Genomic DNA, 14,659 nt, shown 5'->3' with positions numbered 1-14,659 from the left:
CGTCCCCCGGTAGATGTTCGAGGGTGGTGGGAACTGCCGTTCTCTCCCCGGCGGGGAAGCCGTTCGGTCAGAAGGCGCTGCTGCTACGATCTCCGCCCGCCGCGACCTAAAAGGTTAGACTTGAGTTCAAGCGACCTTGATCCCAATCCTAGAATGAAGACGGGAGCCCGTGTGTTGCCTCAGAGGTTACTGGGTGGGGGGAAACGTAGGCAGGGACGGCTTCTCGCACGTGAGAAACGACGAGAAATCGTCCCGGAGCCCTTTCTAGACGCCCGTTTTGGTAAGAGTGAACATTGAACAAGCTGTGGAGCGTGTGCGCGGAGGGCTTTTCCCCCAGCGATCAGCTGGAGCGGAAAACTTTCTGGAGCCACCAAGGCTTCGCCTTCTATGGCATTCCTCCTCCTGTAGTGTATCTCTGTTGCCAACGCCGCCTGGAAAGGGGGATCAGAACTTCCTTTTTGTGGGGTATCATGAATATTACCAAAATAAGTTTTGAATAAGTAATCTCAGAGGCAGATACTGTAATAATGTGGCATCTCTGCTCTTGAAACTGCCAGCCCCCCCCCAAAAAAAGTTTATGGTGGGTTTATTCAGCTGGCTGGATGGGGGGAATAGCAGAGGATGCTTGTGACCGAGGGAGTAGTCGAAATTTCTCCAGTCTGATGTCTTTTGGACAATCCAGGCCACTGGTTGTACCTGGAGAACATTCATAACATCTGAAGCTAGACTAGAGAAAATAACTTTATGAAGTTTTCAGTGGGGTTTCCACCAGTGGAGGAAGATGCAACAGAAGAGGAGATATGATAAGATAAAACGTTGGGGTGGGATATGGATAGTGGTAGCCTAAGGGAAGGAAAAGAATAGCCCTGCATAACTTTAGATTGTCTCACTTGTGCACTGAGAATGGTTCCAACTTCCTAGGAGATATCAGTTGGCTCTTTGGAGGTGAAAGGAGATAACTTTGAATATGTTTTCACGTGTAGTCTCCTTCCTCATGACTAAATACATGCCAGTGTTGAACCTGTACACTGAGGCAGATTCCAAAGCTTGCTCCTGACCCTGTGTTCAAATTACGCCGGAGAGACTCCCTCCTGGGAGCAAAATTCCAAGCCATCTTTGCCCAGATGCCCTCCGCAGGTATGGGATTTCAGTCTCCCAAATGTTTGCACCACTCAGCTGCAAGGCTCTAAGATGCCAGGGAAGGATACCAGAAGCCATGCTTTTCAGGGAGGATTGGGGCAAGGACCTGAGAGGATCTCCTTGTCCTATGCTAAGAAGGAAATGGCAGTGAAGCATGAAGGCTATTTCCATTCCTGGCTCAATATATTTGTTTAGCAGTGCAACAAGGGAAGCAGTTGGCACAAGGGGAAAAAATATAGAAAACATGGGGTTCAGAATAAGATGAGTTGCAAGAGAAAAAGACTGCAGAAATGCAGTGAAAAGTTTCACTGGCTATCAAAATTAACTCTAAGACAGAGAAAGCTATCTTATGCCATGTAGCCAAACACAGATCACTCTCATGGGTGTTGGTTACTCTCCAAAGGCTCATCTCTGTTGACATCCCCTCTGTTTCTTTACAATACCTCTGTTTCATCCTTTTAACTGGCATCTCAGGAATTAAACAGAGACACTAATACATGGAACATGTATACATAGTACTAAATCACAATGCAGTTTGTGTGATTTTGGCTTGGTGTACTATATGAATATGCCATTGTAGTTTGTATATCACATTTTATGGCTTAGCACGTTGCCTAAACCCAGCCAATTGTGGAGTGTAGCAGTTATGATTAAACAAACCATGACTTATCATAATGTATGAATCCACTCTATCACTGATACGTGGTACTTTTCCCATGTCTGTTTTTCATGAATAACAGAATGCAGACTTTAAAATCTTCTGGAAAAGGGGGGAAAAAGGAAGTATACAGCTTGCCTGCTGTTGCATGAGAGTAATATTACCTACTTCAGGGCTTTCTCTACTGGCACCTTCCATGGCACAAAAAAACGCAGGAGCAATTTTTGCATTCTGATGTGTTTCCACAGTGTTGCCTTCATCCCATTCCCAGCCCACAAGTGAGATAAGCTTAAGTCATCTTATCTGCTTCATGTTGAAGTAATGCTTTTTTTGTTTCTTTTGCCTATCCTGTCCAGGGTTGGAAAATCCAATTATTCTGGCTGGATGTCAGATACTTGCAGTGATTTGAAATAGAGGTAAAGGAGGTAGGAAAGGATTCAGCAGTGGAGATAGCATTGGAGCATTATCTGCAGGAGCTTTTTTTACATTTTTCTGGCAAAAGCAGCCTTGCACTGCAAGCTCCAGCCCATTAGTATGTGGATCTGATGTACATAATGCATGTACAAAAAGGGATGGAGTTTGCAGTATTTGCTACGTATATGTAGGGATGTGGGTCTATACATATGTTGTTCATAGTATGTTTAGGTGTGCGTCATGTATGTGTTTCACTTTGAGAGCAGGCAACTAAATTTCATTTTTGATGTGTGCCATTGTGCCCACAGTAAAAAAATGACAATAAAGGTTATCTTATCTTATCTTTCATCCTCGTCCTCCTCACTTGAATGCTACAAATATGGATGGGAAGTATTTGTGTCTTCTACTTTCTATATTATTGTTTATTTTAATAAGAGCAAAATGAGAATATAAGGAAAAGAAACTTCCTCCTGTTTCTTCCATGAAGAAGAACAAGACAGCCACAGTTCAAATCTCATATGGCTTTAAGCTATGTTTTCTTGCTGGCCTTCTCCATTTATACAGGGAAATAATTGTAGAATTATTTTGGGAAAACTTATCCAGAATGGCCCACCAAGCACTCTCAAAAATACTGTATAAATGCTATGCCAATTTGCACAGTGTGTAGATACATTTACAATTGTACATCCTTTTGAGAAGAATTTGGAAGACCCAGACTTGATGGCACACAATCATTCAATCAGTCATTTCCAAGATGTAAATTCAAGATCCCCCCCCCCCCCCCCGTTCTCATCAGAGCCAAGAGCCTGTGAGCTTGGGGACTTGTGGTTCCAGAATTGAGAAGAACCACTTGATCTTGAATGATAGTCAAAGGCTGACATCAGTTGCAACTTTTGGTAATAAACGCCTTTAGCCCTCAATTGTCATTTTAAGAGTCTGAGTATTTAAGCTCAGAGCTGTAGAATTTGGATTTTCTTGCTTTTCTATCCTGCTTTTTGGTAGCATCAGGCTCAAAGTAAGAAAACCCCCAAAGCTTTTGCACATTCTTTTATGTCATTTTAATTAATCCTAATAAAGGCATAATACCTGTGGGGCTTAGACTTTTGTTTCCTGATAATGGGCAGGAAATATGGATTAATGTGTCTCCCTGACTCTCTCCACATGAACTTTCAAACCCCTATGGAGAAGGAGGGAAGGGAAGGGTTTTGTCTGATGAGTTTTAAAAATGAGAGTAAAAACTAGGAAGAAGGCTTAGGAAATTTTGAATCTGGAGTCCTAATGACTGGGGTGAAAGTAGGAGGCTGAGATTTGCAAAGGCAGTGATTAGGAGAGTAATATGGTTCTGCGCATGTTCTCCATTTGTTTCTGCATTTGGAGAGTGTTCCTTTTAAGGCTTACGATGCAGTTTTGTATGTTTATTGCATCCAAATGGCAGAAATTGATTTCACCAGTTTGGGGGCATAATTAAGCAAACTGGGAGCTACCTAACCTGACCAGAAAGTCTGGATGTAACTTTCCAAGATTTCTTTTTGGATTCTTCTATAGCTCTGTGTGCCAGGGATTGAATGTATAATCTTCTTAAAAATTAAACAGTATACTGAGAATGATGGCCTTTCCCTAAAAGGGGCATTCGCATATAATTACCACATTTGTGAGTTACATTTATCTTGTTTTTAGTAATGCATGTAAAAGTGCCTTGACCTAGGAATTACTTAGCTGCTGGCTTCTCTTTTATAACATGAGCCTAAAATTATTATGTTAATCATTTTTATATTGTGTGATTTTGGAAGATTACATGCAGTGGTGGGATTCAGCCTGTTCGCACCAGTTCGGCAGAACCGGTAGCTAATTTTTTGTTGCCCAGGCCCAGAATGGACTTCCGGAAGTGGCATCCACACAGAGAACTGGTTGTTCACATATCTGAATCCCACCACTGATTACATCGTGTATTTTTTAAGATTATTAAAAGCTGGGATTCTTTCAATAATGTCAAATACATAATTGTCTTTCATTTTGCATGCACATAGCTTCTCTCTTCAATATTCCCTGCCCTTGAATCTAACATGGGAAAAGAGGTTCCTCCCCTAAAAAAAAGGGAATTGACTTGCATGTATTCTCATCTACAGGATGTCTTGACATGCTAAGTATAGAAGGGCAGTTCACCTTCGCCACAGACCAACCCCAGATGCATTGTGCTACATTCTTCATAGGAGAACCAGAGGAGTTCATCAGCATAGATTTTGATTTTGTCAACATTGACTGTCAAGCTGGAGACTTCTTGAAGGTATGAGGTTGTCCGCAGACTGAAAGTTGCTATATATCAGACAGAGGTGAAGGAATTCACACCACAAGTTAACTTTTCTTTTACAAAAAAACAGGATATATTTGGCACTAGTAAAGTCAAAAAATCAAAATAGAAGGTAACGATTCAGACGTTCGCTTTTGAGGTTTCCAAACATGGTGAGTGGAATGAGGTTGGCTTTGGGTCCAAAATCCCTCCTCTACAGTCTGCTTCTGGTAGCCTTGCTACTTAGTATCATAAATTTTATTTTATTTTTTATTCATTCCACTTACATTTTGTTTTCAAGGATACCCACACTTTCCCCTTTTTTTCATTTTCTTCTAGTTAGACTAGCAGTTGTGGCTGGGTAAAAATTTAGACTTCATCAGTTGTAGCTCAACCCTCAATCATTATACCACAATGTCTTTCATAAGTTTGAGATTCAGTAGGGAATATTTTACTTTTAATAATGAAATTAAATATTTAAGTAGGTAGAGATAAAATATTAACAAAACATTGTTAGAACTTCTGCAGGCAATAAACATAGAAATAAAGAAGGAAGCTGATAGCCCACAGAAGATATGGTTATGGGAAAGATACCATAAATTTATCATAATACTTATACATTGGCCAGAGTTTAAAGTATTGCAAGAAACTTTGTTCTGTTGCTACAATAGATGGAGAGAACTTGCTATCCTTTAGGTGTTGTTACCTTAGCATATTATCTGGAGAAATAATTACATTTTCTAGGATAAAATGCAGCATAGGAAACCATCGCCTCTTTACCCAAAACATAAGCCTGAAGTGAAGTCCAACCTGTAGATCATGTGAGGCCCCAAACCCAAGAATGGCACATGAGTTTTCCAAGCTGAGTTCTTTATTGGTTCCACACCTAGAGACAGAATCTTGCCAAAATGAGGCTCTCTACTATCTGCATTTACCATATACTCTGAAAACTACTAGGGAGAGGCTTCGCCCTCTTTCTTTCACACAAAATATCTGGACTGGGTTGTCTCTTATTCCTGTGTAATGCATCCCCTCCCACCTGGGAATCCCTTCTACTACATTCCATCACAGATAACCACTATACACCATGCATTTGTTGCTTGAAAAATCAATTGTCTGCCTTGTCTTTAAATGGAATTTATTAGTAATTCCTAAGAGAATACAATTAACACTGAGGTCAAAACATTTGTTTCTTTGACTTCATGTAATGTGAACATTTTAATTTCCTTGGATCTGGAACATGAAGGATCTCACATGTTTATTTGAAGAACAAAAGGATGATTAGAACAAAAAGCAGTCATTTTTATTCACCTTTAAAAACATTTAAGTGTAAAATTACCACTCTGCAAAGCCAAATGATAGTTGCATAGTTTTTATCTCCAAGAATGCCACTAGATTTCATATGGGCCCTGGGGAAATTGAAAGAAAACATGATAGATGGCCATATCCCAGAATTTTGCTTCTCTACCTGGGTGCCAGAAATCAGAATTAAATTGGTCGCTGAAAGATTGTCCGGAAGGTGTAGGGGTGATAGCTGGTATTTTCACCATATTCCTTTTTGGTAGTCATTTTGTGAGAATGCCTACAACATGGTTTCAATATTCCAAAAGTGTATTCTAGCTCCCAGAGTTTAGGGGCCTCAACTGGAGTGTATGCATAGTTGGCTGCTCAGCTCAAGAATGCTTGAATCGGGACCACTGAAAGAAATGCAGGGTCTCTAGAGCTGGAGTAAAGGGAACCAGCATCTACTGTATGTGACACTGCATATTCATCACTCCACTTCAAGTTTAAACGTCAGGTTTAGAAATGCGTTTTTCATAATTAAGCCCAATTATTAAAACATCTGAAGTAGAAAATACAGAGAATGTCAGAGTAATTATTATTGGTGCATGAAGTGATGACTTATAATAGATGTTAACGCCAAGTCATGTGTGCAGCAATTTGGTGAAGTTCTTGAATTGGCATGAGATATAAGAGAGGTCCAAAGCCTACAAGACATTCTTTCTAGAATAAAAAGAGTCAGTCTCTTTTTACTTCATTAGCTAGTATTATACTCACTAAAAGGAATAATCTGAGAATGAGCACATGCATGTTCTTATCCATATTTAATGAAATCCCAATAATGAGATGCCAATAATACCAGTAATATGAACAATAACAATCAGTCCAATTACGAACAATATGTTTGGATTTAAAACTTAATATGAAACATGATGAACAAAGAATTTACTTTAATAGACAAATTGTCTTGGTTTTGGAGACAGAAGAATATCTTCAGTCTGGGAAATGCAGTTTCAGTAAATATGGAAGGATCAAGATGAGGAAACCTGATATAAATCTGAATTCTCTTCTGTACTCCTACATCCCTCTAGGTTTTTGATGGCTGGATTCTAAAGGGTGAGAAGTTTCCTAGCTCTTTGGATCATCCTCTCCCCACTTCTGAAAGGTATAGAGATTTATGTGAAGCTGGAGCTAGCCTGACCACCATCAGGTCATCTCAGAATGTTGCCATGATCTTCTTCAGGATTCAGGATGCAGGGAGTGGATTCACATTAACAATAAAGAAGCAGCCTAATCTTTTCCGTAAGCTTGTTTTCGTTTTATCTTCTGAAATGGCTGTGATTTCTTAGAAGAACAATAGTGTAGCCAAGCTATGATAAAATAAAGAGAAATAGTATAGGTACTGATACAGCAAAGGTTCAATCAGCTTGACTATGTTTTCTTGCCCACAATAGAGGCATGCTTCTCTAAACTTTTTCTGACTTCCTAGTCTACTCTACCAGCCCTGAAATTTTCTGGCAGTCTCCCATTCAAACACTATCCAGGCTCACCCCTCTGTTTTTTTGTTTTCATTTTTAAGAACAACCATGATTGGCTAAGTCAGTGGTTCTAAATCTTTGGTCCGTGGAGCCCGGGGGGGGGGGGTCTGTGATGTCATCACAAGGGGTCTATGAAGGTTTGAAGAAATGTTATGATTTAAATGTTGAATTAAGTCTTCGGGGTCTGTGGCCATGATCCATGGTCACAAAAGATATTTAAAGAGGGTCCATAGTTGAGAAAAGGTTGAGAACCACTGGGCTAGGTGCTGCAACTTAACTGGGCAAAGGTACTGACTGCTGGGCCATGATCAAATAACAATGGAGGGCCCTTATTCTGGCTCTTTAGGCATGATTTGGCATAGGCATTTAGAAATCATTGAAGTCATTAAAAAATAGAACTCTTCCCTGAAGGTACAATAAGAGCATGCAAAGAGAAACCAAAGAGAATTTGGTTGAGTTGGGCAGCTATAGAATTTGAATGAATGAATGAATGAATAAATAAATAAATAAATAAATATTAATGACCACAAATTATTTAACCAAAGCAGCAACAAAATGATTTCCCTCTGTTCTTCCTAAAATTAGACTAAAATGAGGAAAGCTTATAAGATTCTCTTATATAGCCACTTTCAATAAAAGTAGCTTTAGCCTTTATATGGGGTTGATTTTTGAGTCTGGTTTTCCTCGTGGGGTTGAGTGTGCTTTTATAAGATGCATTTACATGGCATAAAAAGGTTGGCAAATTGATTGACTTTTTACAAAAAAAAAAACCACCTTTCTCCTATCCTGCCAACGTGGGAACAATTTAGGTTTGATGTGGAGAACACTTAGGTACAAACATTGGAAGCTATTTGCCACTATGGATTTTCCCCCCCTACTAGATGACATAGCATCTTCAGTATTATTTCAGTAAAAATAGGTCAATAAGCAATGGTTATTTTCTGTTGCTTCCAGTGTTATATTTGCAACCCTAAATTGAAAAACTCATGCCTGATTTTTGAATGGGAGACACTGTTGGAATACCTCAGCCCAGCTGATTAGCATCTTATCTGTGTTGGTGCCAAGACCTCAGATAAAAAGTCTGCATTCCTTTTTAGTGAACAAATTGTGACTCAGTAATTCTGTATCTTCCCCTGTACTAAAGCTTGCAATATCATCTCCCAGACTCCTAGTGGAAGGTTTACAATGATTGTTCCTCATCAGCATCGGAACTGCAGTTTTTCCATTATCTACCCAACATTGATAAAAATATCTGATCTTAACCTGGGGCATCTGAAGGGCTTTCGCTTGAAGGTGAGTTGTCAGTTTCTTCCTTATGCATCTGCTACAGGGTTACACGATCCAGCAAATTTGCTGCTAGTCCTTGTGGCCACATCTGGCCTTTTTTTCTATTTGTTCCTTGCCTCTTTATTTTTATGCCAGAACCATTTGTCTGATACTAAGTCTGGAAGGCAGTACCCATGTGTGGATTTTGAACTTTCCATCCTCCTGTTCAGCACAGGTCAAAAAGAAGGACAAAATGTTTTCTGATACATAAAACGTTTTCTGAACTATATTCTTGTATATGAGGAGATCTCCTAGTTCCGGGGTAGGCAACCTTGGCTCTTTTATGACTCATGGACTTCAACTCCCAGAATTGCTGAGCCAGCCATGCTGGCTCAGGAATTCTGGAAGTTGAAGTCCACGAGTCATAAAAGAGCCAAGGTTGCCTACCTCTGTCTAGTTTGATGTAAATAGCAGAGTTGTTAGCTACTATACAGGACAAACCCATAAAGTGGTTATTTGGTTTTGGCTTAGCATGATGTTTAAGTAATTATCACTTATTCATGTTAGGTTAAAAATTCAATGGGACAAGGACAGCCATCGTTCATTACATCCTGGCTCCCGAAGCTTCTATCATTCATGAACTCTGCATTTAGAATAGAGTCATCCCTCTGGGAAGCAAAACCTTTTTAAAAAGAGAAATCTTAAAAAGCTTCTTGAATTTTTATGCCCTTATGTGATATTTCATTTAACACTCATTTGCATGATGTTTATAGAAACTAGCAGATTCTTTGGAATCTTTTGTGTGGAGAGTTGATTTTTGCTAGGATCTCTGGGAGTGCAGGGAATCTGAATTACAATCTTTGCGCTGTCCCCTTGCTTGTAACAGCAATGGTAAACTTTTTGGGCTTTTGTGCGTCAAAAATTCAGAAAATGCTGAACTGAACTTTGCTAGCCTGTTACCCCCACGCCAGACAAAAGAGAAACAATTCATAACAAAGAGTCACTTTGGATAGTGAAATGGAAGGCATACCTGTGTTTCCCCGAAAGTAAGACCCAGCCTTATATTATTTTTGCCTCCAAAAGAGGCATTACGTCTTATTTTCGGGTGGTGTCTTATATTTTTCGTGACACCTGCCTTGCCTCGTGGCAGCGGCACCAACAGCCCTATCCAGCAGAAGCCCGCATGGCTGCTGGCCCACTTCTGCTGCGGCCTCTCGCAGCAGGAGGCCGTGCGGCACATTGTGCCTCTGCCGCCATGACATGAGGCAGGTGGGGGAGGGAGTGGAGCTGTCCCATGCGCCCCACACCCGCTTCCTTCAGGCGCTTCCTAGCCAGGCCATTCCTTGCTCCCTTTCACTCCCCTCCCGAGCCGGACTGCCATGCTACCCTAAGGAGGATGGGCGGGGAGGCCTAGTCCCCCTCTGCCATTTTGGAGCCGGGGGGAGTGATGACAAAAGGCTCCACTGCTGCTGTGCACCGCTGGAGAGGCTTTCTTCACGCTCCACCCCACAGATCACCTGTCTGGCGGCAGCTGCCGCTTCCTTCTCCTTCGTCAACTCTCCCATGGCTTGCACCATGACCGGGCGGCACAAGCCCCCCCCCGCCACCTCCCTCCGTTGCTGCCACTGGAGAGAATGGAGAACTGGAAACGGAGCGGCTCTGCGCACTGATGCAGAGCAGAGAAAAGCACTTGCTTGCCACCCTGCATTGCCCCGTGTCTGCCTTCCCCATTCTCAAAATGGCAGCCCCATTTCCTGCTGTTTCTGCTCCCAGAAGCAAAACATTTCAACATTAACCTGCTTTCCAGCTCTGGCGCATTTCTTTCCTGCTGAAATGGACTTTGTGGGACTAAAAAAAGTTCAGTCAGACCTCCAACTTCTCCCAAATGCTTCCCGTTCTCTGGTCTCTCTAGTGGTGGTGACGGAGGGCTGGTGGAGAGAGGCGACAGAGGAAGCTTGTGCCGCCCAATCATGGCACAAGCCATGGGAAAGTTGGCAAAGGAGGAGGAGGCGGCTGCCTCCGGACAGGTGATCTGTGGGGCAGAGCGTGAAGGCTAGCATGGCAGTCCGGCTCGAGAGGGGAGTGAAAGGGAGCAAGAATGGCCTAGCTGTGGGGGGGACCTGAAGGAAGCGGGTGCAGGGCACATGGGACAGCTCCACCTCCTCCCCCATTTGCCTCTCCTCATTGTGGCAGCAGCAGCAGCAGCGCGATGTGCCGTGCAGCCTCCTGCCCCATTGCGGCAGCCAGGTGGAACAGAGTAGACGGAGTCCTAATTAGAGCTTATTTTTGGAGTAGGGCTTATATTAGGCCCACACCCAAAAATTAGGGTAGTTCTTTTTGGGGGGTGGGGTTTATTTTTGGGGAAACACGGTATCAATTTAAGACACATATACTGTACATAATAATTGTAATTTTTTTGTTTTTGATTCTCAGAAAAATCTGAAGCAGCTCCAGGTCACACAAAGTCTGGAAACTAAAGAGAATGCTCTTGCATGCCTTTGCAGTCTCTGAAAATAGCGGGAAAGCATACCCTGTTGTCGCTCATTTTTTGGAGGCTCCAGAGGTTGAGTCCTCTTGTGTGACTTCCAGAGGGTCCAAAGGTCACGTGAGAGCATATCACATTCTTGTGCAGCCTCTGGAGGTTCTGAAAATCATGTGAGAACTTCCTACACTTTTTGGAGGTTGCAGACGCCGCATGAGAAGTGTAGTGTGCTCCCTCATGGCCTCCAGACCCTCTGGAAGTTGCGCAAGAGGACTCTGCTCTCACACAGCCTCTGGAGCCTCCAAAAATTGTGTGAGAATGTTCTTGCATGGTTCTTGAATGCTTCAAAGGCCCCTCAAGAGCAGGGCCCTCTCATGCAACTTTCAGAGGGTCCGAAGACTACATTCTCACATGGCTCTGGGCATGTCAGCAAAAATGACATAGCATATTACTTGTGACATGCGTGCTATAGATTTGCTATCACCGGCTTATAGCAATCTTTGTGAGTTCTCAGTATTTTGAGGCTGTGAAGATGATTACAACTCTACCCTGAGCTACTTTGAAAGATTGAAAAAGAACTTCATTAATCAAAACTAAAACACACATCATTATTTTGCATAATCTTATAAATCTCATTTACTAAAATAAACTTGCATTTTAAATTATCTACTTAACATGATTCCATGTCCTTCTGCTTTTCCTTGTACACAGAAACCAACTGCAGGTTGCAGAGGCACTGGAGATTTTATGGAGTTGCTGGGAGGAAATGGGTTAGACCCTTCTAAGATGCTTCCATTGGCTGATCTTTGCCATTCTTTTAGTGGCCCTGGTAATCTCTTGTGCTAATGCTTCTTGTTCAAATATTTTCTCAAAGTAATATAATAGGGCTATCATATCTGTAAAAGGTCAGATAAACTTTAGAGGGCAGCAAAGAGGAAGGCTATTCTTTGTTTTCATCTAATAGACATCCAGATTTTGGCACTACAGTATAGACATCACAGATATAAAAAAGATAATTATGTAAACTAATTGCTTGGGATTTTTCAGCTTTCTAGTAAAAAAAGCATGACAAAGTGTATTGAAGAAAAACAGCTTTTCTGCTATTTATCTGCATTCTAATTTATGCCATTGTGGTCTGTTTAATCAATCTCATGGCTTCAGATGCACTGCAGCTGCAACTGCCCAAATTTTTTTTTTGCAACAAATCTAGACAACAGTCAGAATGTGGAAGGTCATGCATTTTTTTGCGTTAAGGAATAAAGACTTTGCAATAAAAAATGATATTTTTGTACAAATTTCTTTTCATGACAGAGATTAATACAGGAGACTAGCAATGAGTGTTAAAAAAAAAAAGGTCTTATCTTGTAAAAAGAGTTTTGCTTAGCTGGCGACCAAGCCCTGAGTGGGTATCAGTCAGTGTCATCACTGGTATGTGCAGATGGTCTCACAAATACCATACAGCAAAGTGGGAAACTTGAAAGTACAGAGGCTTTATGCAGCCCCCAAACATCTCTTTTGCTATTCCATGCCTACCCTGTCTAATCACAATTGCCAAAAATTATTTGATCTCTTTTTGAGTCAGAAAACACGAAATGATTGTAGCTTATTAGAAACTAAGACCTACAGACATGCCATCTCCTGCAAACTCTGTCCACTATCCAGAAAAAAAACAACTTATGTCCATACCCAAGTAATCTGTATAGCCTCATTCTTCTTGTATTATTGCTCCCACCTACCATGGCTCTTAGGGCCTCTTGGCCCTGAAAGTCTTCCTTCTCAATCTAGATGCAATTGCACACTATGATGTATGCAGCATGAAGACATGGGAAGACCTAGCTCAGCTAAATACCCATACAGTAAGGTATTTTTCCCTTCTATGCAACTTAGTGAGGCTTAATCTTTTCTATCTGAGAGTTGTAAATGATGCTGAGTGTAAACTACTTTCCTCCAAATGAACAAAAACCTTCACAATATTTTCACTAACCATTCACTGTCAGTTGCTTCTACCTTCTATTGCTATTTTTGTAGTTACAATTATTTTTATTTTTCAGGAAATCAAGTACAATATAGCTCATATGATGAAATATTATTGTGTGCATTCAAATTTGGTTTAATGGGTGTTAATGAAGATAAATTAAACACACTTGATATAAAGATAGTGCCTCTTGAATTAATGCCTCAAGAATTATTCTTTTAATCAGGGATCCTATAAAGAACAGTATATTGTTGTCATGTTATATTATCAGTTAAATTGGTCATACACTGATCTTACTGAGATCAGATTAGGCCATTTCAGGGTAAAGGCAATGAATCCAGAATAGGAAAAATATTTAACCTTTTTTTTGAAGCCATCAATGAAATCAGTGTGAAGGCATTCTTTGATAGTGATTTAGTATATTAATAAGTTTTTGCAATCCTCTTTGCAATAATGTACATTTTAATGTGGAAAGAAGATGCCTTGTTAGATATCATATGTCCAGATATTCACTGCAGCATACACACGTCTAATCTTCATGCATGATAGTGCATGAAGATGGAAGTTGCTTTTATCCATAGACACAGATAATTTTTTCTGTATAGGGGCAGTAGGGTATAAAGTAATGATATAAGCATACCTTTTGAAAATTTGTACACGAGTCCTGCATATAAAAGTACAATCCATTAAAGTTGTTTAAGATCTATAGATTTTTTAAAGCAATTAAAATAAAATCTAAATTATTTCTCTTTGACTAGCTCAAATGAAGATTGACTGTGACAACACTGTACTGCGGTTAGTCTCAAGTGGAAAGCATATCAATCAAGTAACCTTTGAATACTACCAGTTGGATCAATATGAACAGGAAAAGAACAGCCTCAATGAATTTTGTCTTTCAAGCATTTGAAAGATCGGACAAGTCTCTCGTCCTGGAATGTATTAATTTTGAGCAGCTAAATTGGTGAAACACTTCTGCCGTTTAAGCACTTTTCATATAAAATCATTATTTCCATGAACATGATTAGAACAGTATTACTCATAGCATTTTCAATACATTGTCTTTTTCCTGTCTTTAAGAGTATTTAATATATCCAAAACATGCAAATCTGTACAGATTCCAAAAGCTGTCTTTAGGCATACTTGCATCCATTGATTCCAAATGTGATATGTTGTTGCTGCATCAGGGTGCCTTTTTTGAAGGGCCACAAATGTTCAAATACATGCACAATTTTTTGAAATCAGAGTGTATGTACTTATTTTAGAACATTGCTAAATTCAATTTGCAGTTTACCCTCTTTAGGTGTCAAATATAAAAAGACTCACATAGAGAGAAATGACATTTCAATTTTATAAGAGAATACCACAGTGCACAAATTTAATTGCCAGTTAGTTTATTTAAACAAATGTATATTCAGTTTTTAATAAAAATTTATAGCATGAAAAAAAGATTTTGCTTTTATTGGTTTAAACATAATAAATACATTCATAGTATTGACCAAATTTAGTTGTACAGTTTTGTTCCTTGTGACTTTCATCAATTGGATTTCATTGTACTAGAAACAACAATTATACATTTAGTTAATGAGAATGTTAAGTAAATTTATATACAATAAACCTT

General features: G+C 40.2%; 1 protein-coding gene across 1 annotated transcript; it reads left to right on the top strand.

The window, feature by feature from the left end:
- The first annotated feature begins 13 nt into the window (after positions 1-13).
- Positions 14-14,458, top strand: CRHBP (corticotropin releasing hormone binding protein). The gene is made up of 6 exons (XM_015822708.1): positions 14-113; positions 4,339-4,496; positions 6,872-7,082; positions 8,463-8,611; positions 11,778-11,895; positions 13,800-14,458. Exons 1-6 carry the CDS (start codon positions 14-16, stop codon positions 13,946-13,948), a joined length of 885 nt encoding a protein of 294 aa, XP_015678194.1. The 3' UTR covers positions 13,949-14,458.
- Positions 14,459-14,659: the final 201 nt, after the last annotated feature.

Source organism: Protobothrops mucrosquamatus, unplaced genomic scaffold (genome assembly GCF_001527695.2).
Source record: "Protobothrops mucrosquamatus isolate PMUCROS unplaced genomic scaffold, P.Mucros_1.0 scaffold1653, whole genome shotgun sequence".
Classification (NCBI taxonomy): domain Eukaryota; kingdom Metazoa; phylum Chordata; class Lepidosauria; order Squamata; family Viperidae; genus Protobothrops; species Protobothrops mucrosquamatus.
The sequence above is the reverse complement of the archived record's forward strand: the minus strand, read 5'-3'. Positions and strand labels throughout refer to the sequence as shown.

Excerpts from the sequence above, each read along its gene's own strand:
- CRHBP (XM_015822708.1), top strand. The coding sequence starts at position 14 with ATGTTCGAGGGTGGTGGGAACTGCCGTTCTCTCCCCGGCGGGGAAGCC. Across the intron at positions 7,083-8,462 it reads GAAGCAGCCTAATCTTTTCC|CTTGCAATATCATCTCCCAG; the intron begins GTAAGCTTGTTT and ends CCTGTACTAAAG. Across the intron at positions 11,896-13,799 it reads CCATTCTTTTAGTGGCCCTG|CTCAAATGAAGATTGACTGT; the intron begins GTAATCTCTTGT and ends CTCTTTGACTAG.